This window comes from Schistocerca nitens, chromosome 12 (assembly GCF_023898315.1).
Source record: "Schistocerca nitens isolate TAMUIC-IGC-003100 chromosome 12, iqSchNite1.1, whole genome shotgun sequence".
Classification (NCBI taxonomy): Eukaryota; Metazoa; Arthropoda; class Insecta; order Orthoptera; family Acrididae; genus Schistocerca; species Schistocerca nitens.
Window position 1 is genome coordinate 45,141,087 of NC_064625.1, and position 16,351 is coordinate 45,157,437.

The 16,351-nt window shown below is 39.0% G+C and overlaps 2 protein-coding genes across 2 annotated transcripts in view; one reads left to right on the forward strand and one right to left on the reverse strand.

Annotated features, from left to right (window-relative positions):
• LOC126215231 (protein NATD1) overlaps positions 1-10,800 on the reverse strand; it is a 29,984-nt gene extending 19,184 nt beyond the window's left edge. Inside the window, exon 1 of the mRNA XM_049941897.1 lies at positions 10,538-10,800. Within this exon, the coding sequence (XP_049797854.1) occupies positions 10,538-10,679 (142 nt within the window). The 5' untranslated portion in view covers positions 10,680-10,800. The remainder of the gene's footprint in view (positions 1-10,537) is intronic.
• A 51-nt stretch (positions 10,801-10,851) lies between these two features.
• On the forward strand, positions 10,852-16,088 carry LOC126215232 (migration and invasion enhancer 1). The gene is made up of 3 exons (XM_049941898.1): positions 10,852-11,172; positions 11,271-11,368; positions 15,694-16,088. Exons 1-3 carry the CDS (start codon positions 11,141-11,143, stop codon positions 15,855-15,857), a joined length of 294 nt encoding a protein of 97 aa, XP_049797855.1. The 5' UTR covers positions 10,852-11,140; the 3' UTR covers positions 15,858-16,088.
• The last annotated feature ends 263 nt before the right edge of the window (positions 16,089-16,351 follow it).

The window sequence follows — 16,351 nt, forward strand, 5'->3', positions numbered from 1 at the left end:
GATAAAGTTCTCTCTCCTTCTTCCTTAAGTGACCAATGAAACGAACTATCTTTTTAAAATTATGACATAATGGCATGCGCAGTGAACACTAACAACAAAATATAAGGGAGACTGCATAGCTGGAACACACTAGTAGACCCAGAAGAAGGCCGCTACAACTGTGGCTGAAACGTTGGTTTTTCTCTAGTAGCAGTAGTTTTATACATTATGACGCAGTACCACATCCAGAAAACTTTTATGTTGATGTCTATTAACAGTTTCAATATTGAGCTCTAGTCTCCCTCAGTCACTGGCTATGGGCCAGTGCCGAGTGAGACTAGGGTCCATATAAAAGAGGTTAAGTCTCTGCATGTTGTACTGTCATTGCATAGTTAGGCCTGTCGGTCTAATGGTAAATTGTGTCTCTGGGACTGATATGTCACAGGATCATATCCTGCCCAGACCACGGAATTTTTCAGTGTGCCTTTTACTGACCTTCACCCTCCAATGACGTGAAGATGCACCAGCAGGGGTGTCAGAAAGCTTTTGGTACCATTCCTCACAAGTAGCTTCTAACCAAATTGCATGCCTATGGTGTATTGTCTCAGCTGTGTGACAGGATCTGTGATTTCCTGGCAGAAAGGTCATCGTTTATAGCAATTAACAGGAAGTCACCTATGAAACTGCAGTTACATCTACGGTTCTTCAAGAAGTGTTTAAGGCCCCCTACGGCTGTTACTCCATATAAATGATTTATAAGAATCTGAGCAGCCCTCTCAGACTGTTTGAAGGTGATGCTGTTGATAACCATCTAGCAAAGACACTGCAAAATTAAAACAAGTTGCAAATGTATTTAGACAAGATATCTGTCTACATGCTGTAAAAGTTGGCAGTTGGACCTGAAAGATTTAAAATATTGTGTGGTCCTCCACATGAGTACTAAAAATCATTTACTTTACAGTTACATGATAAATCACACAAATTTAAGAGTTGTTGATTCAAATGAATACCCCAGGGTTACAATTAAGAGCATTTTAAATATGAAACTTCACTCAGAAAGTTATTTCGGGAATGAGAACCAAAGACTGCATTTTATTGCCAGAACACTTAGAAAATGCAAGAGTCTGCTACAGAGACTACCTAAGTATACTTGTCCATCATCTTCTGGAGTACTGCTGTGCAGTATGGAGTCCTTCAAGATAAGAATGACAGAGAACATAAAAAATGTTGACAGATGTGCTGCTTGTTTTGTATTATCGTGAAATAGCGGAGAGAATGTCATCAAGTCGGGATGGCAATCATTAAAACAGAGGCATTCTTCATTTGGGTGAGATCTTTTCACAAAATTACAAATTATAAACTTTCTCCTCCAAATGCCAAAATATTTTGCTGACTTGCACCTACAAAGGGAAAATGAGCATCATCATAAAATAAGGAAAATAAAAACCAGCACAAAAAATATTTAGGTGTTCATTTGTCCCATGTGCTACTTGAGAGTAAAACAAGTGAGAAATATTCTGAAAGTGGTTCTATGAACCCTCAGCCAAAAATGTGTGAACTACAGAGCAATTTTGTTGGTGTAAGGTTACTGAGCCAGATAGGGGCACACAAGTTGCTGAAGTAGCGTCCAATTGAAAGACTTGCACCAAGTTGTCGAACCACAGAATTATTACACACATCGGATTGAATGTATGTGATGGATGTTAATGGACATTAAGAAGGGAAGTGTCCACCTTCCTCCTTTATGACAGCTTGGACTCTGCTGGGACAATTTCAGTGAGGTTTCTGAATGTCTGTTGAAGATTTGTAGCCCATTCTTCTTCAAGAGCCAAAACCAGTGAAGGTAGTGATATCGAACGCTTGGGGTAGGGAGCAAAGTCGAAGATTTGCCTCATCCCAAAGGTGTTCCATTGGGTTCAGATTTGGACTCCAGGCAGGCTAGTCCATTTCAAGAATGTTGTTGTCCATAAACCATTGCCTTACAGATGCTGGTTTATGATAGGATGCATTGTCATGCCTCCCCCCATGAACCATAGACCTTGCCGTTGGTGGAGCCTTGCGTGCCTCAGCAACACAGATAGCCATACTGTAGGTGCAACCACAACGGAGGGGTATCTGTTGAGAGGCCAGAAAAATGTATGGTTCCTGAAGAGGGGCAACAGCCTTTTCAGTAGTTGCAGGGGCAACAGTCTGGATGATTGACTGAACTGGCCTTGTAACACTAACCAAAACAGCCTTGCTGTGCTGGTACTGCGAATGGCTGAAAGCAAGGGGAAACTACGGTCGTAATTTTTCCTGAGGGCATGCAGCTTTACTGTATGGATAAATGATGAGGGTATCCTCTTGGGTAAAATATTCTGGAGGTAAAATCGTCCCCCATTCGGATCTCCGGGCAGGGACTACTCAAGAGGACGTCATTATCACGAGAAAGAAAACTGGCGTTCTACGGATCGGAGCATGGAATGTCAGATCCCTTAATCGGGCAGGTAGATTAGAAAATTTAAAAAGGGAAATGGGTAGGTTAAAGTTAGATATAGTGGGAATTAGCAAAGTTCGGTGGCAGGAGGAACAAGACTTTTGGTCAGGTGAATACAGGGTTATAAATACAAAATCAAGTAGGGGGAATGCAGGAGTAGGTTTGATAATGAATAAAAAAAATAAGAGTTTGAGTAAGCTACTAAAAACAACATAGTGAACGCATTATTGTGGCCAAGATAGACACGAAGCCCACGCCTACGACAGTAGTACAAGTCTATATGCCAACTAGCTCTGCAGATGATGAAGAAATTGAAGAAATGTATGATGAGATAAAAGAAATTATTCAGATAGTGAAGGGAGACAAAAATTTAATAGTCATGGGTGACTGGAATTCGATAGTAGGAAAAGGAAGAGGAGGAAACGTAGTAGGTGAATATGGATTGGGGGTAAGAAATGAATGAGGAAGCCACCTGGTAGAATTTTGCACAGAGCATAACTTAATCATAGCTAACACTTGGTTCAAGCATCATAAAAGAAGGTTGTATACATGGAAGAAGCCTGGAGATACTGATAGGTTTCAGATAGATTATATAATGGTAAGACAGTGGTTTAAGAACCAGGTTTTAAATTGTAAGACATTTCCAGGGGCAGATATGGACTCTGACCACAATCTATTGGTTATGAACTGTAAATTAAAACTGAAGAAACTGCAAAAAGGTGGGAATTTAAGGAGATGGGACCTGGATAAACTAGCTAAACCAGAGGTTGTACAGAGTTTCAGGGAGAGCATAAGGGAACAATTGACAGGAATGGGGGAAAAAGTACAGTAGAAGAAGAATGTGTAGCTCTGAGGGATGAAGTAGTGAAGGCAGCAGAGGATCAAGTAGGTAAAAAGACGGGGGCTAGTAGAACTCCTTGGGTAAGAAGAAATATTGAATTTAATTGACAAAATGAGAAAATATAAAAATGCAGTACATGAAGCAGGCAAAAAGGAATACAAACATCTCAAAAATGAGATCGACAGGAAGTGCAAAATGGCTAAGCAGGGATGACTAGAGGACAAATGTAAGGATGTAGAGGCACACCTCACTAGGAGTAAGATAGATACTGCCTTCAGGAAAATTAAAGAGACTTTTGGAGAAAAGAGAACAACTTGTATGAATATCAAGAGCTCAGATGGAAACCCAGTTCTAAGCAAAGAAGGGAAAGCAGAAAGGTGGAAGGTTTTAGATTAGATTAGATTAATACTAGTTCCATGGATCATGAATACGATATTTCGTAATGATGTGGAATGAGTCAAATTTTCCAATACATGACATAATTAAGTTAATTTAACAACATACTTAAGTTAATATAACAACTTTTTTATTTTTTTGTGTTTTTTTAAAAAAAAAATTATAATTTTTTTTTCCTTAATTTATATCTAAAAATTCCTCTATGGAGTAGAAGGAGTTGTCATTCAGAAATTCTTTTAATTTCTTCTTAAATACTTGTTGGTTATCTGCCAGACTTTTGATACTATTTGGTAAGTGACCAAAGACTTTAGTGCCAGTATAATTCACCCCTTTCTGTGCCAAAGTTAGATTTAATCTTGAATAGTGAAGATCATCCTTTCTCTTAGTATTGTAGTTATGCACACTGCTATTACTTTTGAATTGGGTTTGGTTGTTAATAACAAATTTCATAAGAGAGTATATATACTGAGAAGCTACTGTGAATATCCCTAGACCCTTAAATAAATGTCTGCAGGATGATCTTGGGTGGACTCCAGCTATTATTCTGATTACACGCTTTTGTGCAATAAATACTTTATTCCTCAGTGATGAATTACCCCAAAATATGATACCATATGAAAGCAATGAGTGAAAATAGGCGTAGTAAGCTAATTTACTAAGACGTTTATCACCAAAATTTGCAATGACCCTTATTGTATAAGTAGCTGAACTCAAACGTTTCAGCAGATCATCAATGTGTTTCTTCCAATTTAATCTCTCATCAATGGACACACCTAAAAATTTGGAATATTCTACCTTAGCTATATGCTTCTGATTAAGGTCTATATTTATTAATGGCATCATACCATTCACTGTACGGAACTGTATGTACTGTGTCTTATCAAAATTCAGTGAGAGTCCGTTTACAAGGAACCACTTCGTAATTTTCTGAAAGACAGTATTGACAATTTCATCAGTTAATTCTTGTTTGTCAGGTGTGATTACTATACTTGTATCATCAGCAAAGAGAACTAACTTTGCCTCTTCATGAATATAGAACGGCAAGTCATTAATATATATTAAGAACAACAAAGGACCCAAGACTGACCCTTGTGGAACCCCATTCTTGATAGTTCCCCAGTTTGAGGAATGTGCTGATCTTTGCATATTATGAGAACTGCTTATTTCAACTTTCTGCACTCGTCCAGTTAGGTACGAATTGAACCATTTGTGCACTGTCCCACTAATGCCACAATATTTGAGCTTGTCTAGCAGAATTTCATGATTTACACAATCAAAAGCCTTTTAGAGATCACAAAAAATCCCAATGGGTGGTGTTCGGTTATTCAGATCATTCAAAATTTGATTGGTGAAGGCATATATGGCATTTTCTGTTGAAAAACCTTTCTGGAAACCGAACTGACATTTTGTTAGTACTTCAATTTTACAGATATGTGAAGCTACTCTTGAATACATTACTTTCTCAAAAATTTTGGATAAAGCTGTTAGAATGGAGATTGGACGGTAATTGTTGACATCAGATCCATCCCCCTTTTTATGCAAAGGTATAACAATAGCATATTTCAGCCTATCAGAGAAAATGCCCTGTTCCAGAGAGCTATTACACAGGTGGCTGAGAATCTTACTTATCTGTTGAGAACAAGCTTTTAGTATTTTGCTGGAAATGCCATCAATTCCATGTGAGTTTTTGCTTTTAAGCAAGTTTATTATTTTCCTAATTTCAGAGGGAGAAGTGGGTGAGATTTCAATTGTATCAAATTGCATAGGTATGGCCTCTTCCATTAACAGCCTAGCATCTTCTAATGAACACCTGGATCCTACTATATCCACAACATTTAGAAAATGATTACTAAAAATATTTTCAACTTCTGACTTTTTGTTCATAAAGTTTTCATTCAATTTGATGGTAATACTGTCTTCCTGTGCTCTTGGTTGACCTGTTTCTCTTTTAATAATATTCCAAATTGCTTTAATTTTATTATCAGAGTTGGTGATTTCAGACATGATACACATACTTCTGGATTTTTTAATAACTTTTCTTAATATAACACAGTAGTTTTTATAATGTTTGATAGTTTCTGGGTCACTACTCTTTCTTGCTGTCAGATACATTTCCCTTTCCTGGTTACAAGATATTTTTATACCCTTAGTAAGCCATGGTTTGTTACAAGGTTTCTTACGAGTATATTTAACTATTTTCTTGGGGAAGAAGTTTTCAAATGCATTTACAAAAATGTCATGAAATAACAAAAATGTCATGAAGGAGTATATAGGGTCTATACAAGGGCGATGTACTTGAGGACAATATTATGGAAATGGAAGAGGATGTAGATGAAGATGAAATGGGAGATACGATACTGTGTGAAGAGTTTGATAGAGCACTAAAAGACCTAAGTCGAAACAAGGCCCCGGGAGTAGACAACATTCCATTAGAATTACTGACAGCCTTGGGAGAGCCAGTCCTGACAAAACTCTACCATCTGGTGAGCAAAATGTATGAGACAGGCAAAATACCCTCAGACTTCAAGAAGAATATATTAATTCCAATCCAAAAGAAAGCAGGCATTGACAGATGTGAAAATTACCGAACTATCAGTTTAATAAGTCACAGCTGCAAAATACTAACATGAATTCTTTACAGACAAATGGAAAAACTGGTAGAAGCTGACCTCGAGGAAGACCAGTTTGGATTCCGTAGAAATGTTGGAACAAGCATTTGTAGACTTGGAGAAAGCTTTTGACAATGTTGACTGGAATACTCTCTTTCAAATTCTGAAGGTGACGGGTAAAATACAGGGAGCGAAAGGCTATTTACAATTTGTACAGAAACCAGATGGCAGTTATAAGAGTCGAAGGACATGAAAGGGAAGCAGTGGTTGGGAAGGGAGTGAGACAGGGTTGTAGCATCTCCCCGATGTTATTCAATCTTTATATTGAGCAAGCAGTAAAGGAAACAAAAGAAAAATTCGGAGTAGGTATTAAAATCCATGGAGAAGAAATAAAAACTTTAAGGTTCGCCGATGACATTGTAATTCTGTCAGAGACAGCAAAGGACTTGGAAGAGCAGTTGAACGGAATGGACAGTGTCTTGAAAGGAGGATATAATATGAACATCAACAAAAGCAAAATGAGGATAATGGAATGTAGTCGAATTAAGTCAGGTGATGCTGAGGCAATAAGATTAGGAAATGAGACACTTAAAGTAGTGAAGGAGTTTTGCTATTTGGGGAGCAAAATAACTGATGATGGTCGAAGTAGAGAGGATATAAAATGTAGACTGGCAATGACAAGGAAAGCATTTCTGAAGAAGAGAAATTTGTTAACATCGAGTATAGATTTAAGTGTCAGGAAGTTGTTTCTGAAAGTATTTGTATGGAGTGTAGCCATGTATGGAAGTGAAACATGGACGATAAATACTTCGGACAAGAAGAAAATAGAAGCTTTCGAAATGTGGTGCTACAGAAGAATGCTGAAGATTAGATGGATTAGATCACACAACTAATGAGGAGGTATTGAATAGGATTGGGGAGAAGAGGAGTTTGTGGCACAACTTGACTAGAAGAAGGGATCGGTTGGTAGGACATGTTCTGAGGCATCAAGGGATCACCAATTTAGTATTGGAGGGCACCATGGAGGGTAAAAATCGTAGAGGGAGACCAAGAGATGAATACACTAAGCAGATTCAGAAGGATGTAGGCTGCAGTACGTACTGGGAGATGAAGAAGCTTGCACAGGATAGAGTAGCATGTAGAGCTGCATCAAACCAGACTCTGGACTGAAGACCACAACAACAACAACAACATTGTCATGCTGATACAATCATTATCTCAAAACTATACCTCAACTGTACATGGTACAAAATGCTGTAAAATGTGTTCACATCCTTCCACATTTATAGTTTTTTTTAAGTGCTATAAGCCACATACTGTAACCCCATCTCCTGCTGACACTATACATGATGGAAGGTACTGCTCACCAGGCATTTGCCACACCCAAACCCTTCCATCACATTGTCACACGGTATAGGTCAACCAATGAAGCCCGTTCTTTTTAACACCCTACGCACTGTTGTCGTGCTAGCTGAACTGCTGGTATCACTTTGGAACTCACAAGTGATTCCTTCCATTGATTCATAGAATTTTTTTACAACCACTCACCCCACCCCAGGCAAAGCTTGATTGCCCCTGTTCGTCATTGTATAAGGTCTGCCTCATCTTTGTTTAGCTGTGGTTGTCCCTTTGCATTTCCATTTAACAAACACATAATTGTCTCTTGACTTGGGCAGATTTAGAAACATTGAAGTGTACCCAATGGATTTTTTTACTCACAAGGGAACCTCCCCATCGCACGCCCCTCAGATTTAGTTATAAGTTGGCACAGTGGATAGGCCTTGAAAAACTGAACACAGATCAATTGAGAAAACAGGAAGAAGTTGTGTGGAACTGTGAAAAAAATAAGCAAAATATACAAACTGAGTAGTTCATGGGAAGATAGGCAACATCAAGGTTACTGGGAACACAGGAGCGCCGTGGTCTCGTGGTAACGTGAGCAGCTGCGGAACGAAAGGTCCTTGGTTCAAATCTTCCATAGAGTGCAAAATTTAATGTTTTTATTTTCAGTTTATGTGACAAACTCTTATGTTTTCATCACTTTTTTGGGAGTAATTATCACATCCACAAGAAAACCTAAATCGGGCAAGGTAGAAGAATCTTTTTACCCATTCGCCAAGTGTACAAGTTAGGTGGGTCGACAACATATTCCTGTCATGTGACGCACATGCTGTCACCAGTGTCGTATAGAATATATCAGATGTGTTTTCCTGTGGAGGAATCGGTTGACCTATGACCTTGTGATCAAATGTTTTCGGTTCCCATTGGAGAGGCACGTCCTTTCGTCTACTAATCGCACGGTTTTGCGATGCGGTCGCAAAACACAGACACTAAACTTAACACAGTGAACAGAGACGTCAATGAACAAACGGACAGATAATAACTATGCAAAAATAAAGAAAGTAAACTTTTCACTCGAGGGAAGACTTGAACCAAAGACCTCTCGTTCTGCAGCTCCTCACGCTACCACGGGACCACAGCGCTCTAGATCTCACATTGTCCATGATGTTGCCTATGTGGCCCATGGACTACTCAGTTTGTATATTTTGCTTATTTTTTCACAGTTCCACACAACTTCTTCCTGTTTTCTCAATTGATCTATGTTCAGTTTATCAAGGCCTATCCACTGGTGCCAACTTGTAACTAAATCTGAGGGGGGTGCGATGGGGAGGTTCCCTTGTCAGGTGGCATCCAATGACTAGCCAACATTTGAAATCACTGCCCTATTCTGCTGTCACCGCTTTTCTACTGAAAACAGAATACTCCTTGCCTCCTTTTATACTGGTTGGCCCACCTCTTGTGACATGTAGTGGTCAACTCTGCCTTGCAAATTTAAATCTAACAATGCAGGCCACCTTACGGTGTGTGGCGGAAGGTGCTTCTGGTACCACTATCCGATCCTCCATTCCCTGGTCTATTCGCAAACGGTACAAGGGAATAATAATTGTTGAGAAACCTCTCATTTAGTTCTATTTTCTCAAATTTTTGGGTTATGCTCATTACACAGGACATATATGGGAGGGAGAAATATGTTACCCAATTCTTCCCAAATCATACTCTCTTACAATTTCAATAGCAAATCTCTGAGTGATGCAAAACACCTCTCTTGTAGCATGTACCACTGGAGTTTGTCGAGGATCACTGCAATGCTCCCGTGCTGACTAAACCATCCTGTGACCAAATGCGAAGCTCCTCACTGAACTTACCAATCTCTTCTACTAATGTAAACTGATAAGGGTGCAAGACTAGTTGAACAAGTGTTTTGTACATTAGGTATGTCCGAATACTTTTGATCAGAAGTGTACAGTATATTACCCATCTTTCCATAAAGCTTACACTGATTTTCCTGAGAATTTCAAAAATTTTGCACAGTTTTACATTCTTGAAAGCTTTTTCTACGTCGAGAAATCTTATGATTATGTTTTGATTATTCTGAAGTCTTGCTTCTATTATCAAGTGTGTCAGAACTGACTGACTGGTGGTGGTGCCTTTAACATCCCTATAATTCACACAGTCCTTCATTTCAATGAACATCAATTTTCTTTTCCAGTCTCCTGTACATTATTCTTATCAGCAACTTGCATGATGATGGACTTTACTTTCTGTTCAATAGTTCTCACTTTCATCTACCCTTCCGTTCTCTACCTCTCCTATTAACCCAACATGGTGAGAGTGTCAGATTGATATCTTATTGAGCTGCAGAGAGACACGAGTCACGTGAGCGTGTCAGCAGTCGCAGCTGCCTCCTCAGCCTCTGCTCTCCCTCAGATAGTGTGTGGCAGCTGCACAATGCCGGTCCTGAAGGCTGGCGCTGGACGCCAACCGGGTGCCAACGTTTGTAGAGACGCGCACCACTATTACACATCTGCGCCACCACAAACGAGTCACTGTCGAGTCCCACACTCATGACAGCTTTCCACTGCCAGATGTGTATTCCGTAGCTTCACTTTAGCCGCCTTGCTGTGTGTTGCAAATCTGTATCGATGATTGCAGTTCCGGCAGTGGCAACACAATACTCCCCGCCTCCTTTCATTCTTGCAGGTCAGCCACTCTTTAAATCTAGTCGTTAATTCCAATTTACACAGGGGTTGATCGGACACTTTTGGTCAGGTATTGCACTAAAGGTATTACATGACAATATATATTTTATTACAAATGTGTGTGAATGTTTGGTCTGATCCTTGGTTAAATGTGATTTACCCATGGATTTACCGAATCTACAGACTTAGAACGTACCTTTGCCCAAAGTAATAAAGAATTCCTTGACGCTCTTGTCGTGACTAACTTCAAGAGCGTCTGTGGAAAATTGCATTATTGCAGTTGTACTCGCATTCGGTTTAGCAGTTCTTGCCAAAATCCTTGCAGAGCGTCGAAGCATCGATATCGCTAAGGCTTGCACTTTTATAGTAAAATAGACGAACTTCGTCGACAAACGTAGAATGTTTTTATTTACGTTTGCGTCATTGCGTGTCTTTAGTGCCACAGACAATCTTGAATCTACACACATCTCTGGTATCAAGGATGTTAGAATTCTAACCTCTTCTGTGCTGTAAACAGCTGCGTTTTTCGTTTTCTCCCTGTTATACCAGTCGGCTGTTCATAGAACCGGTATTTCCACGTGGAAACTAGCTGCTAGGTTTCGAAGAAAGCATGCAGAAATTTTCAATGCGTGTAGGGGCCGCTGCGATACTATCGAACAAACAACTACTAGTATGCAGTGTTTTTGTTTTGCGACGTTGGACTGTTTGGAATATCGTAGAGACGTAGACAGCTGAAGGAATTAGAGAACTAAGTTGACATCGGATAAAAGAGAAAACAAAACTTATTATTTTAACTAGTATGGGGGACGTAAATGTGGAAGTGGAATACTGGTACGTTATATACCGTGCAGGACAACCGTTGAAAACAATGTTACTTTAACTTTTACGGACAGAAATTCCGATCGTGATGCTTTGTGTTTGTGTTGCAGTGGTGGATGTGGATATCTCCCAAAATTCCAAGAGTTATCGGATAAGATTCGTGAATCTGTACCATCAGCGAACGTAACAGGAAAGGAGGGGCGAACAGGTAAGACTATTTTATACACTTTGTTGTTTCTTAAGCTGCGTCAGTTCTTTTCATCAGAACTAAACCCCAGAGTGTAAGATGTGCGCTCGAGCAAAAGCAGCAGATGTATGTAGCGTGAGCCGAAGCAGGTGTTCGCCTAACTCTTGTATTGGCGTATGGTTGTTTACAGTACGAGAAGATAAGCGAGACCTTCGTGTACAATGAAGGACCAGACAATACAATGAGTTTGCTATATTCTTATATAACAACAGGAGCCCAAGAACGCAATGTGTTAGTGATCGATATCTTTATGTAAATATGCCTGTTGTCTGGGATTCTGTTAACTTAGGTTCAATGCAGTTCCAATTTACCGACAGAAAGCCCCTGTACATTTTGTCTGAAATATCGCCCATGTTTCACTTCTATACAGTGCAGCAAATACACAGATACCTTCAGAAATGACTTCCTGATTATTTTTAAGCTCAGAATTTGTTATAAGATTACACAACAGTTGAATTTTAGTGACATTGGTATTTTTATGGATCACTTCTGCTCTCCTTGTAGACATGTGTAATCAGTGCTTTCTTCCATTGGGCACAGTTTTTTTCTTCAAGGGATATACATTATATTATGGTTAAAAGTTTCTTATGTAGTCACAGATTCTGTATGGGAATGATTGCAAATCCGTGAGGCCCAGGGAACGTGTTCAGTTTCAGCTGTTTCACAACACCACTGACACTAATGTCTGTTCATTCACTTTTGCAATGATGTGAGAATTAAAGAGGGGCAGTACTCCATTAACTTCTGCTGTAATGGAACACTTGAAGGCAAACTTCAGCATTTCTGTTTTTGCTTTGCCAGTCTCCATTTCAGTTCTTGTGCCATCCACGAGAACCTGCAACTAACTATTATTACACACTAGTGATTAGTACTATTGATAGCGCAGCTGTTCTTTGCTTGCTCTAACAGACTTAACATATGACAGCCTCTCTCTATCTATACCTTTGTGCTTTGCTTTACATGTATTGTGCAGTATTCACTGTTTCTTTACTGAGAGTGCATACCATGGAGGGGTTCCTTTCGTCATGAACTGTTCTGTTATATACATATCTATCCATTGCTTACCCAACTGTTCTAATGAATTTGAGCTACAGCTTCACTTCATCCTTCTGCCTAGAGCTAAATGTTTCAGGTTCTTCCTTGAAAAATGACAGTAATGTCTTTTTATGTAGTTTACTTAAGATGTAATTGTTTTTACTTTTTTTAGTTGCTCTTTGTACTTTGGTACTCAACACTGCTACAATTGCCTCGAGGTAACAGATAAGGTGTTTCGTCATGCCCATCACTTACAAAAGTGTAACTACCCCAGTTGATTGTTCAATGATTAAAGACTCTTCCAGAGATGACAGCATGATGGCAGAACATATGTATTAGCAACATGAGGTTATCTTTAACATTTTCGATTACACCTGGGAAATGAGTCTGATGGTTGACAGAAATGGTGATCAGTAGAAGGACCCAAATAAAGTTAATGCCCAGTCTTGATACTGAGTCTTACTCAAACAGTCTCATGTGCAGGTTCGATGAAGACTCCACATCCATTTCCCATTAGCATATCTTTCAGTACTCTTATAGCCCACATCCCCTCAAACTTACTAGCTACTATCAATTTTTGGTTTTAGGTAGCTTTCTGTACCTAGTATCATGTGAACTCCACTGCTTTCAAGGAGTGCTTCAAACTCAGGGTATTTTCTTGTGCATGCTTTGGTAGTTGGTCACTAGAACTTTAATAATCTCATCTTTGCATATAATGTCGGGAGGGAGGGGGGATGTCCTACAGGTATTCATACCTGAGTGGATGAAGAGTCACCTAATCTAAAATCCCCTGATGTGCAGAATCATTGGTCTCTTGCCTCCAAACTAAATGGTTATTATCGGCTCGGGAGCCAATGGCACAGTGTGGGCTTTGTGGAAATTCTGGGAGCAAGGTTGGTTTTCTGAGCATGCTTCGCCAATCATTGATGTGATCCAAGAACAATCATAGAGCTCAAATGAAAGGCATCATTCGTTTAATGTGTGCCACAATCTGCAGTTGATTACACCTGGTTCTTTCCAAGGCTGCCGGAACAGCCTCAACAACATGTTGAATGATACCTCAGACACGCACACTTAGTGCGCAACCTGATCCTTCTTATCACTTGCTGTAATTTCCTTGAGGGATATCACTATTTACTGTATGTTCAAACTACTGACAATTGACTTTTGTGCTCGCTCTCTCCTGAAATGGGATGCAGCAGGCTTCCTAACTGGTGAAGTGTTAAGCACTGTTGCATTTTCAGTGGGAAACAGTACCTCAGTCTTATTCATCAGGGTGATGGGTGTGATACCCCGAATGTTCAGTGGTCAACATTTGCCCCTTGCAGAGGGGCCTTACATCTATAACATACACACCACTCGCAATCAAGTCAATGAGAACTTATTGGTCTCATATTTTCTGGGGAGGAGACAGTATCCACGGAAGATAATTGTACTTGAGATACTGTCCAATTGCTGGATAGCAGTTGTGACGTTTCTCTTGTATTGGACCATGTTTTGTTTGCAAATTTTAACGTTGTATTGGGACACTGCAGTTAATAAGCAATATAAAAATGTTATAGCAATGGGTAAGAACTAGTTCCCACACTTGGAACACAGGCAGTGCTACAGGTTGCACCATGTGGCAGTTGTGAGAAACGATGAGTAAGCTGAATGCCAGGGATGCATAAACATTGAAGGTGTGAAGAAGCCACCTTGAACATTTTAAATGCTGGAGGGAACCTAAGCACCATTAAAGTTTTGCTACTACAAATGGAAGTTGTTAATCTCCCAACAATGAATGAATAGTTCAAAGTTATAAAAAGGGTACTTAAGATTTCTGTTGTGCACCAGGCTAGTAGGTCAGTATCAGAGTGCAATCCATGCCTGATCTGTGTGCATGCCATGCTCTCAGTTTTACATAAATTAGGAGGTCTTTATGTTTAATGTTGTGATTGGTCGATACATGCACCATAATGGCATCCCAAAATTTATTTAAAATTGATTAGCTACCCAAAATTCCAGTTGGAGCCACATAGGTAGATTGTTTGCATCACCAAAGGAATCCAACAGTGCTACAAGAACTGCTTCAAAGGACTACGTTAGTGAAAGCACTACACAGAATAATTAGGGAGGATTGTGAAGTGTTGACTCCTTATGTTGATACAGGAAAGGGTTAACTTCGCATTTTCAGTCTTAAGTGGGGAGGAATGTACAGTTGTGCTGTAATCATCTACACTACTTCACTCGTGGTTGGACTGAATTTGTATGGAGGTAGGGCCTATAGTATTACAGGGGGGATCTGGCATTAGGATGATTTCCAGCTGTTTACAAGTGGCATGTGACTCATCTTGTACCCAAGAACAGTATTTTCAGTGAAATATAACCACTAATGTGGTGTGTACTTGAAAAAATAGTGGTTCTAACCTCACAAGATTATAAAACATTCACTTTTACAGTAAATATCATTCTGATAAATGCAGTTTATGAATTGCTGAAAATGTTGTTCATTCCATTTTTGGATTTCAGACTACTGTAAGTGATGACCTGATTTCAGTTCATAGTGCCATGTAAAAATGAATTGAAAAAAAAAAAATGGTGTAATACAGTAGCAACAGGTAACAAAATAGTACAAAAGGATATGTGTATCAAGTTCTACAAATGTGTTGACTGTTCCAGCTTTGTTATATTCACTGACAAAGCTATTCTATCACGATATTTTGCCGTATGTTTGTTTGAAATAAAAATTGGAAGGTGGTGGTCATTGAGTGATAGTAGTCATTGTTTATTAAGACTAGAATACTAGTATAAAGGGCTGCTCAACTATAATTCTTCAGAAAACTATATTGGGCTGAAGTTATAACGTGCAACAAACATGAGATGTACATAATAGCTAATCACTGTCTGCTACATCACTGCTTGAACTCTTCACTAACTGTAACAGAGTTTATTTTTATGGTACCACATTTATTAAGAGCTCCCCTCTCACCCACCATCAGTTCCAACCTAACCTAGGCATTGGGCTACTGTGACCTACATCAATGCACTTCCTTGCTGTTCATCTGTAGGTCACCTGGAAATTTTAGTCGAATGGAATTGATAATTTTCTAAATACATTACAAAAATCACCAAGCTACAGAGTTTCATATGGTGATATCTGTTTTCTTCCATTAATATACTCTTCTGGTGCTTTTGTGGAGACATCTGTTGATGGTCTTGTTGAGTAATTCTGTGTACATATACCATACTAAGTTTACAAAACTTTGTTCCAGGTTCATTTGAGGTTTCTGTGAATGGACAGCTCATCTACTCAAAGCTACGAACCATGGCATTTCCCGATTTTCAGAATGTAACAGACATTGTGAATGATGCAGCAGCTGGTAGAGAAATAAAGTCTGTTGACAAACAGCAGCCTATAAACTGCATTATTTTGTAATTATAATATAATTTGCTCAAGAGTTCAATGTTTAAGGATTTTCCTATAAAGAAGCTCAAGTATTGAGTCATTTTTCCAAGTGTATCTCTGTGTGATTTGCTAGTTAGTATTGTGTGTATGCATTCACAAACCTTTAGTCACTTGTTTGAATCTAAATATTTTATGGTATGTACAAACTGTAATATATATATATATATAATATAACTATATGTAATAAATACATGAACTTCATCTTAGTTTCCTAATTCAGATTGTTGTTGTTGTGCTCTTCAGTTCAGTGCAAACCTCTTAAACAAGTACTTCTTTTCTGTTACCAGTGTCCAAAAATAACTTCAGTAAAATGGAAATGACACTCGTGTCTCCCAAAGAAGTAGCATCCATCATAAAATCCTTAAAATCTAAGTAGTCCAATGGGTATGATAACATATCAATAAAGTTAATCAATGAGCGCTCATGCAAGTTGAGTTCTATCTAAAGTTATTTGTGTAATCAAT

Coding starts and splice junctions, on each gene's coding strand:
- LOC126215232 (XM_049941898.1), top strand. CDS start 11,141: ATGGGGGACGTAAATGTGGAAGTGGAATACTG. Junction 11,173..11,270: donor AATGTGGAAGTGGAATACTG/GTACGTTATATA, acceptor TTTGTGTTGCAG/TGGTGGATGTGGATATCTCC. Junction 11,369..15,693: donor AGGAAAGGAGGGGCGAACAG/GTAAGACTATTT, acceptor ACTTTGTTCCAG/GTTCATTTGAGGTTTCTGTG.